This window comes from Melanerpes formicivorus, unplaced genomic scaffold, assembly GCF_026170545.1.
Source record: "Melanerpes formicivorus ecotype bairdi unplaced genomic scaffold, bMelFor1.0.p_v2 SCAF_158, whole genome shotgun sequence".
Taxonomy (NCBI): domain Eukaryota; kingdom Metazoa; phylum Chordata; class Aves; order Piciformes; family Picidae; genus Melanerpes; species Melanerpes formicivorus.
In genome coordinates this window covers 335633-348164 of record NW_027142510.1, presented here as the reverse complement: position 1 = coordinate 348164, position 12532 = coordinate 335633, and the positions used below count along the sequence as shown (strand labels likewise).

The following is a 12532-nucleotide window of genomic DNA, read 5'->3' as shown; positions in this document are numbered from 1 at the left end:
AGGCTCCTCCCTGCCCCACCCCACCCAAGCTCCTCCCTGCCTCTGCCCTGCCCGAGCTCCCCTCTGCCCCACCCTGCCCAGGCTCCTCCCTGCCCTGCCCCACTCGGGCTCCACCCTGCCCAGGCTCCCCCCCGCCCCGCCCAGGCTCCTCCCTGCCCCACCCCACCCAAGCTCCTCCCTGCCTCTGCCCTGCCCAAGTTCCCCTCTGCCCTGCCCCACTCAGACTCCTCCCTGCCCCACCCGGGCTCCGCCCTGCCCGGCCCGGGCTCCCCTGCAGGCACTGCTGGGGCTGAAGGCTTGCAGCAGTTTGCCTGTAAAGGAAACCTGCCAGCTGTTGGTTCCAGAGAGAATGCTCTGGGCTGGAAGGGGTCTCCAGAGCTGACCAAAGCTCAGCCAGTCCCAGCCCCCCTGCAGGCAGCAGGGGCATCCTGGGGGCATGCAGAGCACTGTGCCCAGCAGAGCCAGGGAGGTTCTCCTCCCACTCTGCTCTGCCCTGCTGGGACCTCACCTGGAATCCTGCATCCAGCCCTGGGCTCCCAGCGACTCTGCCTCCATCCATCAGGATTCATCTTCCATGATCTCTTTGACTCAGTAACTCTGCCTGGGGCACTGCATCCAGCTCTGGGCTCCCCAGGGCAGGAGGGACAGGGATCTGCTGGAGAGAGCCCGAGGGAGGGCTGCAAGGATGCTGAGGGGAGTGGAGCGGTGCCCTGTCAGCCCTGGGGGGGTTTGTCTGGGGACTGAGAGGGGATTTCATCAATGCTGATAGATATCTGAGGGCTGAGTGTCAAGAGGGAGGGCACAGCCCCTGCTCACTGCCCCTGGGGCAGGGCCAAGGGCAGCTGGATGGGCAGAAAGAGCAGCAGCAATCTGCCTCTCACATCTCTCCCCCAGAGCCATTCCTGAATTCCCAGCCCCAGGCTGAGTGTCCCAGGAATGCTTCTGTGCACCTCGCCCTGGGAAGCCTTTCCTCAAGCACTGTGCTCTGGCTTCTCTGAGCTGTTTTTGTGCAGCACTGCAGAGCATTGCCAGGCCCAGAGCCAGGCCCTGGGCAGGTGCCAGCAGCATCTCCCCAGCAACAGAGCGCAGCAGAGGCTGCGGTGCTGCGCCTCGCCCTCCGTGCTGGCTTCCCACGGAGCAAAGCACCAAGCTCCAGAGCTGTGCAGGTGCCTCAGTGCTCCAAGTCAACTTCAGGGCTCAGCTTCCAGGCACCAGCTGCAGTGCACAGAACACTTTGCAGCTCTGTGCCAGAGGGAAGGGCACCATCCCCACCGAGGCCTTGCAGGACCTCCCCTGCCTTCTGCAGCACAAACCCAGCACAGCTGACCCTGAGCCCAGGGGGAGAGAGAGGAAAACCCTCCCAGTGCAGCAGGGCCATTCCCATCCCTGCTCCTGCAGTGACCTCAGCTGCTGTAGTGACAGCAAGGAAGGCATCACAGAATCTGCCAGCTGGGAAGGGACCTCAAGGATCATCTGGGTGATGGTGCTGAGCCCAGCACCCTGCCAGGCTGAGCCTTGGGACTGCCCAGGGCAGGGGAACCCTCTGCTTCCCCTGGGAGGTTGCTCCCAAGTGGATGAAGCACTCAAGAAGTTGAAGGAACTTGCCCTGACTCCAGCTCTGGTGATGAAGTTCCAGCAGTGGCAGCCAGAGAAGGTGCTGAGCACCAAAGCCCTGGGCATGATGTGGCCCAGGGGGCTTGCACCTGGGGTCAGAGCACAAGGCCTCAAGCCAGGGTGGCTCATTCAACACCTGAGCTGCCCCTTTACCTCCCTTGTCCTCAGCCTTTCACCACCTCCAGCTGCTTCTCCTGGCAGGTTTGAAGCAGCTGGCTGGAAGTGCTCAGCCAGGGCCTCAGTCACTGATTCTTTCCTCCTGACTGTGCAAAGATGTGCAAGGGAAAAAGCCAACAAGAAAATCTCTTCATCCTTCCCTGCTGGGCTTCTGCAGCTCTCTCACTGCATGCCCTGAACAAGCCAACAAATGGCTCTTGCACCACGCAGCTGAGACAGGAACAGAAGGCTTTGCATGAGAAGAAAGGGGAAGGCAAAGGAATGAGCCTGACAAAGCCCTGGAAGGAGGAGTGGACTTGTGGGGAGCATGGAGGCTCAGCTCTGACTCTCTTCCCACCTCCCCTAGGTCTGGCTGCTGCTGCTGCCATTGAAACCAAGAGGATTTTGTGCTGCTTGCAGCACCACTGAGCCTCTCCTCCCCTGACAGCCTCTGCCTGGCCCAGCTGCCGGCAGGAGCAGGCCTGTTGCCATGGCAATGTGATTGCTTTCCACGGCAAACGCTGGCTCAGGCCTCTTTGGGTACTTCCTTTCAGCAGGCAGAGCCAGGAGCAGCTTCTTTCCCAGCCTGGGGCTCATGGGACTGTGCTCAGCCAGCAGCAGCTGCCAGCAGGTAAGCCATGGAGTCGTGGAAGGGACCTCCAGAGACCACTGAGTGTCCTCCTCTCACCCTGCTTCAAATGCAGCAGCTGCAGCTCAGCACCCAGTGAGGCCTTCCCCCAGCTCAGAGCCCAGGGCCACAGCCCTGGCACTGCCATGCTCCACACTGCAGCCAGGGGAGACAGTCAGGAGGGGACAGGCTCTGCTCAGCTGCCCCCTGGGACAGGCCAAGGGGCAGTGGATGGAGACTGCAGCCCAGGAGGCTCCACCTCAACACCAGGAGGAACTTCTGCCCTGGGAGGCTCCCAGAGCCCTGGAGCAGGCTGCCCAGAGAGGTTGTGGAGTCTCCTTCCCTGGAGCCTTCCCAGCCCCCTCTGGGGTCCTGTGTGCCCTGTGCTGGGCTCTGTGCTGCTGCTCTGGCAGGGGCCTGGACTTGAGGATCTCCTGAGGTCCCTTCCAGCCCCTCACATCCTGGGATCCTGTGAAGACCTCCTTGGGGCCATGCTGACATCACTGCAGGAAAGCAGCCAGCTGCTGGGGAAAGGAACTCAGCACTGCCTGAGCAGCCTCCTCCCCACCCTGCCAAGACCCCACACAGATGAACACATCCAGTCCCAAGGCTTGTAGTCCAAACTGTATTGTGTCAAACAAGAGCAGGACTCCGTGGCACAAACCCACAGATGACCACAACAAGGAACAAAAACTCTTCTTGAATAACACTGGGTAAAAAAAACCCAACCCCAGCCCCCAAAGTGCTTTGCTGCTGCTCTGGGCTAAGAATTCAACAAGCAAGAGGCTCACAAAGAAGCTTCAGTGAACACTGACTGCATTGAAGGAAAGGGGTAAGGCACAGAGGGAGGATTGAAAGGTGGAAGGAGCCTCCCCTGGGAGGGTTCTCAGCACTGCTGCCAGGTTACCTCCCAGCTGACTCCACTCTTGTGTTGATTGACTGAATCCACACCAAATGCAGGGCAGCTCTGTGGCCACCAGCAAGGCCCCTGGGGCTGAAATGGTCTCTGCAGTGCCAGAGCTGCCTCCAGAGCAGCTTCTCCCTCCAGTTTTCTGCCAGCTGCTCTGCTGGGAGCTACAGACAGCATCCAACCCAGCAAGGAAGGCTGCCAGGAGGGCTTGCAGTGAGGAGCAGGCACCAAATGCTCACCTCAGCCACAAACCAACACCAAGATGTCATCCCCTCTGACTTGAAGTGGATGCCTTGAAGCCCAGCAGGCAGAGGAGTTGCAGTCCTAGCTTAAGGGACAAGGAGCTCAGCAAGAAGTTCATCTCTTTGCTATCCTCACTTCTGGCACCCAAAGGGATGTCCAGGTCTGGCTGCACTGCCACATGCAGCACCCCCAGGGCTGGCACTGCAGAGCTGATCTCTCCTGCTGCTGACACAGGGACCAAAGGCTAACAGGAGCTGTGCCACCTGCAGCCTACTAAGCTCTTCCCTCTTCAGGGGCAACTTCCCAGGCACTGAAATTCTCCTGAGAAACTTCAGACCAAGTCTGAGCTCCCTGCCCAGGCCCTGTTCTAGCCCAGACCAGGAGGAACACAAACACCTCCCTGGGGGCTAATATTTCACAACTGATGTGCAGGCAAAAATCAGCTCCAAGGCAGAGCCTCTCCCTGTCTGCCTCAGAAGGACTTCCCTGGCCAAAGCTCTGTCCCTGCCCAAGCCTCTGTCCCTGCCCAAAGCTGTCCCTGCCCAAGGCTCTGCCCCTGCCCAAAGCTCTGCCCCTGCCCAAGCCTCTGTCCCTGCCCAAGCCTCTGTCCCTGCCCAAGCCTCTGTCCCTGCCCAAAGCTCTGTCCCTGCCCAAGCCTCTGTCCCTGCCCAAGCCTCTGTCCCTGCCCAAGCCTCTGTCCCTGCCCTGCCTGCACACAAGGCTGTGAGGCTCCTCCAGGCCTTTCACTGTGCTCAGCTAATTGCTTCCTGCCCCTCACTCACAATCCTATCAATACTGCCCTAGAAGAGTCTGAGCTGGATTAGGGATCTCAATGCTCAGCCCAGACAGACTCCTCAAGCGCTCAGCCCCAGCAGTTAACAGAGAGTGATCTGCAGTCACTGTGTTGGCAAAGATGTTGGCTTCCAGGAGAAGAGGAAATGGAAAGGAAATAAATAAGCTCTGGTTTGAACAAGAGAGAAAACTCCAAGCTGTGTCCTCCCCAGCACCTCCAGCAGCCTGAGCTGCCACAAGCTCTGGCAGCACAGCACAATGCTCCCTCCTCACCCACTGCTGCCAAGGTGCAGCTGCCACAGGAGCCCTGACCTGGTTAGAATCAACTCCCCAGCACTGCATGAAGGCAAAACGTGGGACAAATGTTCCACATCATTTGTGAGGGGAGAAGAAACCAAACCTCTTCAGGGAGAGCACAACAACTGCAGCAGAGCTGCCCCTGGGTCTCCCTGCACAGCTGCCCCTGGGTCTCCCTCCCTGCACAGCTGCCCCTGGGTCTCCCTCCCTGCACAGCTGCCCCTGGGTCTCCCTCCCTGCACAGCTGCCCCTGGGTCTCCCTCCCTGCACAGCTGCCCCTGGGTCTCCCTCCCTGCACAGCTGCCCCTGGGTCTCCCTCCCTGCACAGCTGCCCCTGGGTCTCCCTGCACAGCCTCTGTTAACCACCTTCCAGCACTTCCCCCACAAGCCACCTCTGGTGGCACTACTCCAGAGAGCAGCAGCGTTTTTGCCCCTGGAGCAATCAACCAGGAACAAAACTCAGCTCAGGCTGGGCTGGGTGGAACCTCAGCAGTGTTGTCCTCACAGAGTCCAGCTGCCAGGAGGCAGAGACCAAGGGCAGTCCCAAAGTGCAGAGCCAGAAAGCCATCAGCATTCTGCAACCAGCGACATCCAGGCAAGGTTTGCTGCAGCCAGCAGAACACAACAGCACACAATGCCAACAGAAGAGGGGAGTGCCTTGGGCTGAACGTCCAAACTGAAGGGAACAATCACTCTGAGCAAGAAGAGTTGGTCACAGTTATGACTCTGCCCCCAGCAGAGCCCCCAGCCCGCAGGGCGCTGGGCAAAGCTTCCCTCACGACCCCGACTTTGGTTACTGAAAGGCTGCTCACAGACTTGGTCTGGCCGAGGAAATTCTCTCCCTTCAGGTGACTGAATCCTTCTTCCTCCTGAAGGGGGACTTGAGTCTTTTCCAGACACTGCTTTTGGGCTTGGATTTCTTCTCCAGGGCCATCACAGCTTCCTTCTCCTTCCGGCGGATCTCCCGCACCAGGGCGTGGAAGACGTCGTCGATGTAGTACCGGTAGGCAGCGGAGGTCTCAAAGAAGGGGCAGCTGAACTCTCGTGCCAGAGCTGAGCCTTCCTCTTTGGAGACCTGGAGAGGAAGGGGGAAAAACAAAAGGCTCATGCTTCTCAAGGCAACCTGACCCAGAAAGCTTCTTTCTCCACCACTCCTCCTGCTGCCTGCCGGAGCTGCGCAGGCCCTGGGCCACCCCCGCAGCAGCTCCGCTCAGCTCCAGGCACTGCTGCTGTGAGCAGAGGCTGAGAGACCTGGGGCTGGAAGAGAGCAGACTGAGGAGGGGCTGATCAATGCTGATCAATGCTTAAATGGTGGGTGGCAGGAGGATGGGATCAGTCCTTTGCCAGTGGTGCCCAGGACAAGGGCTAAGAGGCCCAGCCTGGAACAGAAGCTCCATCTCCGAACGTCAGCAGGAACTTCCTGAAGGGTCCCAGAGCCCTGCAGCAGGCTGCCCCAGAGAGGTGGTGGTCCCCTCTGGAGCCCCCTCTGGATGTGCTCCTGTGTGACCTGCACTGGGTTCCATGGTCCTGCTCTGGCAGGGGGGTTGGACTTGATGATCTGCAGAGGCCCCTTCCAACCCTAACCCCCTGGGGTCCTGTGAGGGAGCAGAGCTCTGCCTGCCTCACGCAAGGGAAGCAGCTGGGGACGCTGCTGGGGCTTGGCTGAGCTGGAACTAATCCTCTGCAAAGCAGCCTTCCAGTGCTGTGTGCTGCAGCAGCTGATAACACAGCAGTTTTGGCTACTGCTGAACAAGGACCCAGGCTGTGGCTTGCCAACATTTTCCTGCCCTGAGAGTACACTGAGGGGAAGGGAAGACCTTGGGAGGGGACAGGGCTGAGCCAGCTGGCCCAGACTGGCCAGAGGAGCTCTCCAGGCCAGGTGATGTCAGCTCAGATACAAGAATGAAGTGGAAGAAGGGTTTGGAATTCACAGGATCAGAGGAAGTTAGAGGTTGGAAGGGACCTCAGGAGATCCTTGAGTCCAAGCCCTGCCAGAGCAGGAGCACAGAGCCCAGCACAGGGCACACAGAACACAGCCAGAGGGGGCTGGGAAGGCTCCAGGGAAGGAGACTCCACAACCTCTCTGGGCAGCCTGCTCCAGGGCTCTGGGAGCCTCCCAGGGCAGAAGTTCTTCCTTCTGTTGAGGTGGAACCTCCTGGGCTGCAGTCTCCATCCACTGCCCCTTGGCCTGTCCCAGGGCACAGTGAGCAGAGCCTGGCCCTGTCCCTGTCCCTCCCTTCCTGACCCCCAGCCCTCAGCTATCTACAGACCTTTCTCAGCTCCCCTCTCAGCCTTCTCCTCTGCAGACTAACCACCCCCAGGGCTCTCAGCCTCTCCTCCCCAGGCACTGCTGCAGTCCCTTCCTCATCCTCACAGCCCTCCCTTGGACTCCCTCCAGCACATCTCTGTCCCTCCTGAGCTGGGCAGCCCAGAGCTGGATGCAGTGTTCCAGAGGAGGTCTCCCTGGGGCAGAGCAGAGGGGGAGGAGAACCTCCCTGGCTCTGCTGGCCACACTGCTCTGGATCCCCCCAGCACCCCCTTGGCCCCCAGGGCACATTGCTGACCCAGGGAGAGGTTGTTATCCACCAGCACTCCCAGGTCCTTCTCCTTGGGGCTGCTCTCCAGCCTGTGCTGCTGCAGGCTGTTCTTCCTTCCCAGATGAAGGACTCTGCACTCCTCCTTGCTGGACCTCACTGGGCAGCTCCTGAGGAACCTAACTGCTTCTGTCTCACAGCTTCCAACTGCCTCTGCCTGATACCTTCTTAGTGCTGCCCCCTCTCCCCTGTCCCTCTAGGAAGGGGAGTGACAGGAGTGGCTCTGACCAGGGCCAACCCAGCAGAGGTGCTGAGCCCCTCCTGTGGCCTTTACCTGCCTGAGCTGTGCCAGGTCAGACTTGTTGCCCACCAGCACCACGGGGGTGTCGTCGGTGCGGCGCACGCGGTAGATGAGCTGCTTGAACTCCCGCACCTCGTGGAAGCTGCGCCGGTCCGTGATGGAGTAGCAGATGACAAAGCCCTCCCCAGCCCTCATGTATTGGTCTCTCATGGCTGTAAACTCTGCCTAGGGAGAGAGGAGATTTCAGCAGCACAAACCCAGCCACCTCCTGGCCTGCTGAGCACGGGCAGGGTGGGAAGCGCTCCCGCAGCGGCTCTGCTGCGCCTCCTCCTCGGCTCCCTGGGTGCAGGATGAAGACCAAGCTGGTCCTGGCTGCAGGAGGCTGCCCCAGCCTGCCAGCTGCCCCCAGACACTGCCTGCCTGAGGATGATGAACAGCAAAGGGCAGCAGAGAAAGCAGGGCACGAGTCTCAGACCCCCAGACCCGCCGAGGCTGGAAGGGATCTCTGCGCTGATCCGCTCAAGCACTCATCCGGAGCGCACAGCACCGCTGCTGAGCCCCTGCCCCACGACCCTCAGCACCACATCCACACAGCCTCCAAACCCCTCCAGGGATGGGGACTCCACCACCTCCCTGAGCAGCTGGGCCAGGGCCTGAGAGCCCTTCCTGGGAAGGTATTTTCCCAACCTGAACCTCCCTTGGCACAACCTGAAGGAGTTGCCTCTTGTTCTGCCACTGCTGCATGGGAGAGGAGCCCAACCCCCACCTGGCCCCAGCCTCCTCTCAGGGAGCTGCAGAGGGTGATGAGGGCTGCCCTCAGCTTCCTCTTCTCCAGCCTCACCACCCCCAGCTGCTCCTCTCCAGACCCTTCCCCAGCTCTGTTGCCCTTCCCCGGCCCTGCTCCAGCCCTCGAAGTCCTCCTGGCAGCGAGGAGCCCAACCCTGACCCCAGGCCTGCAGCTGTGGCCTCGGCAGTGCCCAGCAGAGGGGAGCAATCACATCCCTGCACCTGCTGGCCACAGTACTCCTGATCCAGGCCAGGCTGCTGCTGGCCTTCTTGGCCACTGGAGCACACTGCTGGCCATCAATCAGCACCCCCAGGGCCCTCTCCTCTGGGCAGCTCTCAGCCACTCTGCCCCAAGCCTGTACCACTGCATGGGGTTGGTGTGGGCCAAGTGCAGCACCCAACACCTGACCTCACCCTGTGGGGCTCAGCACATCAACTCAGCCTGCCCAGGTCAAAAACCAACCCCAGGGAGCAGTACAGGTTGGGGTCTGAACTGCTGGAGAGCAGTGAAGGGGCAAAGGACCTGGGGGGGGTGCAGTGGAAGGGAGGTTGACCATGAGCCAGCAATGTGCTGTGGTGGCCAAGAAAGCCAAGGGAACCCTGGGCTGTGGTTAGGAGGTCAAGAGAGGTTCTCCCCCCCCCTCTACTCTGCCCTGGTGAGGCCACATCTGGAGTGTTGTGTCCAGTTCTGGGCCCCTCAGTTCAGGAAGGACCTCAGGGAACTCCTTGAGAGAGTCCAGCAGAGAGCCACAAAGATGCTGCAGGCAGTGGAAGATCTCCCTCAGGAGGAGAGCCTAAGGGAGCTGAGGGTCTGTAGCTTGGAGGACAGGAGACTGAGAGGTGACCTCATTCATGTTTATAAATACACAAGGGCTGAGTGCCAGGAGGCTGGAGCCAGCTCTGCTGGGTGCTGCCCAGTGCCAGCACAAGTGGCAGTGGTGGAAGCTGAGGCAGAGGAAATTCCTCCCTGTGAGGGTGACGGAGCCCTGGAGCAGGCTGCCCAGGGGGGCTGTGGAGCCTCCTCCTCTGGAGACATTCAAGACCTGCTCTGGGCAGGGGGGTTGGACTGGATGAGCTTCCCAGGTCCCTCCCAGCCCCTCCCATGGAAGCACAGCACCCTCTCAGCTGCCCAAGCACAGGCAGCGCGCCCCAGGCGCTGCAGCAGCTCGGTGCTGGGAAGCAGCACGGGGGCTCAGAAGGAGCCCAAAGCCAGGCCTGCCTGCTGTGGCCCTCTGAGGCTTTGCAAGGCTCTGTAGCTCCACAGCTGCGCAGCACAGGCAGCTCCACAGCCTCCCCATGCTCCCAGCACTCAGTACCTGCCCTGCTGTGTCCAGGATGTCCAGGTTGGCGGGCTCGTCGTCGATGCGGATCCGGATCTTGTAGGCATCCTCTGGGGACGGAAGGCAGAGGGGGGAGGACTGGAGCAGAGCTGCAGGGCTCAGCACCATCCCCTCAGAAGGCAGAGGAGACCCTGCAGAAGCTGCTCTGCTGCTGCTCCTGTGCTGCATGAGTCTGGCTGTTCTCCACTGACTAAAGCTGTGACCATTCTGCTGTGACTCAGACCCCCTCCAGCTGCCTGCTGGCCCAGCCCCTGCTGCTGTGCCTCCTGTTTCTGACCACCTCCTGCTGGCTGGAAAGCAGAGCAAGAGGAGCAGAAGACCCCAACCCTGCCACCTTCCTGGCAGGTTAAAGCCTTCCAACCCAAACCTGGCTGCTCTTCCTTCATCACTGCCACCCTGGCCAAGGCTTCTCTCAAGGGCATGCTGCACAGGTTATGCAGCCACCCCTTTGGTTGTTGCAGCTCCCAGCCCAGTCCACTGCTAAGGCACAGGGCAGAGCCTCCCCTCCCAGACCAGCAACAGGGAGCTGATGGTTTTGACAGGCAGCTAACAACCAGCAGGTTTTGGTCCTCATCTGTCAACACACAAAGGCTGACCCACCCCAGCTCCCCCAGGAGAGCCCCCAGGGCCCTTCAGCAGCTTCCTTGCCCTTTCCACAGCAGTCTCAGCACCCTCAAGACCTTTGAATGAGCAGCCAAGGGACCTGGAGCCTCAACCTACAGCCACAGCTAAGCTTTCTTTACAACACATCAAAGGGAGGGACTCCAAACCCACTCAGGCTGCAAAGAGAGGCAGCAAAGAGGGCAGGGAACAGAAGAGAGAGCTTTGCCTCACCGATGGTGGGATCGTGGTCCTCCGGGAAGCGGTGGCTGATGAACTGCATGGTCATGGCTGCAAAGAGAAACCAGAGGCACCACTGCACACCACTGCGGCCTCCAAGACCTCAGAGCAGCCTGCCAGCACCTGGAGAGGGCTGCCAGAAAGCTGGGGAGGGACTTCAGACAAGGGCTGGTTGTGCTAGGAGGAAGGGGAATGGCTCTGAGCTAGAAGAGGGAAGGCTGAGACTGGAGATGAGGAAGAAATTCTTTGAGGGTAGGGAGAGCCTGGCACAGGGAGGCTGTGGCTGCCTCCTCCCCGGGGGTGTTCAGGACCAGGCTGGATGGAGCCCTGAGCAGCCTGGGCTGGGGGAGGGGTCCCTGCAGGGGCTTGGAGCTGGACGATCTTGAAGGTCCCCTCCAGCCCAACCCATTCTGATGGCACAAGGCTCGGGGGTGAAGGTCTGCCCCTTCCGCAGGCTGTTCCCCAGCAGCTAGAAAACAAAAGCAGCGCCGGGGCAGGAGCGGGAGGCGCCGGAGGGATGCGGACAGCCCAGCAGCTGAGGCCTCCTCCCCAGCAAAGCGCCGGGCTGGGAGCTCGGAAACAAAGCTGAGCGCGGCCGAAAGGCGGAAGACGAGGAGGAGGCGGCGGCGGCGGAGCCCCGGCGCGGGCAGGACCCCGGCGCGGAGCTGAGTCCCGGCGCGGAGCTGAGTCCCGGCGCGGGCAGGACCCCGGCGCGGAGCTGAGCCCCGGCGCGGAGCTGAGCCCCGGCGCGGAGCTGGGTCCCGGCGCGGAGCTGAGTCCCGGCGCGGAGCTGGGTCCCGGCGCGGAGCTGGGTCCCGGCGCGGAGCTGAGTCCCGGCGCGGAGCTGGGTCCCGGCGCGGAGCTGGGTCCCGGCGCGGAGCTGAGTCCCGGCGCGGAGCTGGGTCCCGGCGCGGAGCTGGGTCCCGGCGCGGAGCTGAGTCCCGGCGCGGAGCTGAGTCCCGGCGCGGAGCTGAGTCCCGGCGCGGAGCTGAGCCCCGGAGCGGAGCTGAGTCCCGGCGCGGAGCTGTGCCCCGGCGCGGAGCTGAGTCCCGGAGCGGAGCTGGGTCCCGGCCGCACCTCACCGCTTGGCTGCAGGGCACCAGGACCCCCCCGGGCCGCGCGGGGCCGCCCAGGGCAGGCGGCGGAGGGCCTCGCCCGGCACAGCACCAGGGGCACAGCACCAGGGGCACAGCACCAGGGGCACAGCACCAGGGGCACAGCACCAGGGGCACAGCACCAGGGGCACAGCACCAGGGGCACAGCACAGCACCAGGGGCACAGCACAGCACCAGGGGCACAGCACCAGGGGCACAGAGCACAGCACCAGGCACAGAGCACAGCACCAGGCGCACAGCACCAGGGGCACGGCACAGCACAAGGCGCACAGCACCGCACCAGGGGCACAGCACCAGGCGCACAGCACCGCACCAGGGGCACAGCACCAGGCGCAGAGCACCGCACCAGGCGCACCGCACCAGGACCCCCCCCGGCCCCTACGCACCGCTCTTGCCGACGCCGCCGGCGCCCAGCATCACCAGCTTGTACTCGCGGGACTGCCCCGGAGCGCCGCCGCCCGGCCGGGCCCCAGCATCCATCTCCCCAGCGCCGAACAACGGCCGCGGACCGCCGAAGAGAAGAGCAGAGCGGAGCGGAGCGGAGCGCGGGCGGCAGCGGCCCCGGGCCCGGCTCTGCCTCTCGCCGCCTCCCGCCCGCAGCCTGCGCCCGGCCGAGCCCAGGCGGCGACGCCAAAATGGCGGCAGCGCCGCCGCCGCCTGGCCACGCCCCCACCGCGCGCAGGGGGCGGAGCTCGGGCGGCTGCCCCGCGGGGCAGGTCCTAGCGCCGCCAGCCGCCCCGCTCCGGCGCTGTCGCAGCCCGGCCCCCGGCTCCCGCCGCGCAACCGCAACGGCCGCAGCCAGCCTGGAAACGCAGCAGGGTTTAGGGCGGAGGAGCGGAGGCTGCGCTGCGCAGTGAGGGTGGTGAAACACTGGTAGAGGTTGCACAGGGAGGTGATAGAAGCCCCATCCCTGGTCAAGCTCGATGGGGCACTGGGCAACCCGCTCCCTGCTGCCTCCAGGGAGGTTGGAAGAGGC

The 12532-nt window shown here is 62.6% G+C and overlaps 1 protein-coding gene across 1 annotated transcript; it reads right to left on the bottom strand.

Annotated features, from left to right (window-relative positions):
• Positions 1-3007: 3007 nt before the first annotated feature.
• Positions 3008-12116, bottom strand: RIT1 (Ras like without CAAX 1). The gene is made up of 5 exons (XM_068168856.1): positions 11943-12116; positions 10436-10492; positions 9578-9651; positions 7509-7700; positions 3008-5715 (listed from the first exon to the last, which is right to left on the bottom strand). The coding sequence occupies exons 1-5, from the start codon at positions 12034-12036 to the stop codon at positions 5485-5487; spliced, it is 648 nt and encodes a 215-aa protein (XP_068024957.1). The 5' UTR covers positions 12037-12116; the 3' UTR covers positions 3008-5484.
• Positions 12117-12532: the final 416 nt, after the last annotated feature.

Excerpts from the sequence above, each read along its gene's own strand:
- RIT1 (XM_068168856.1), bottom strand. The coding sequence starts at position 12,036 with ATGGATGCTGGGGCCCGGCCGGGCGGCGGCGCTCCGGGGCAGTCCCGC. Across the intron at positions 10,493-11,942 it reads CGGCGGCGTCGGCAAGAGCG|CCATGACCATGCAGTTCATC; the intron begins GTGCGTAGGGGC and ends TTCTCTTTGCAG. Across the intron at positions 5,716-7,508 it reads ACCTGGCACAGCTCAGGCAG|GTCTCCAAAGAGGAAGGCTC; the intron begins GTAAAGGCCACA and ends CTTCCTCTCCAG.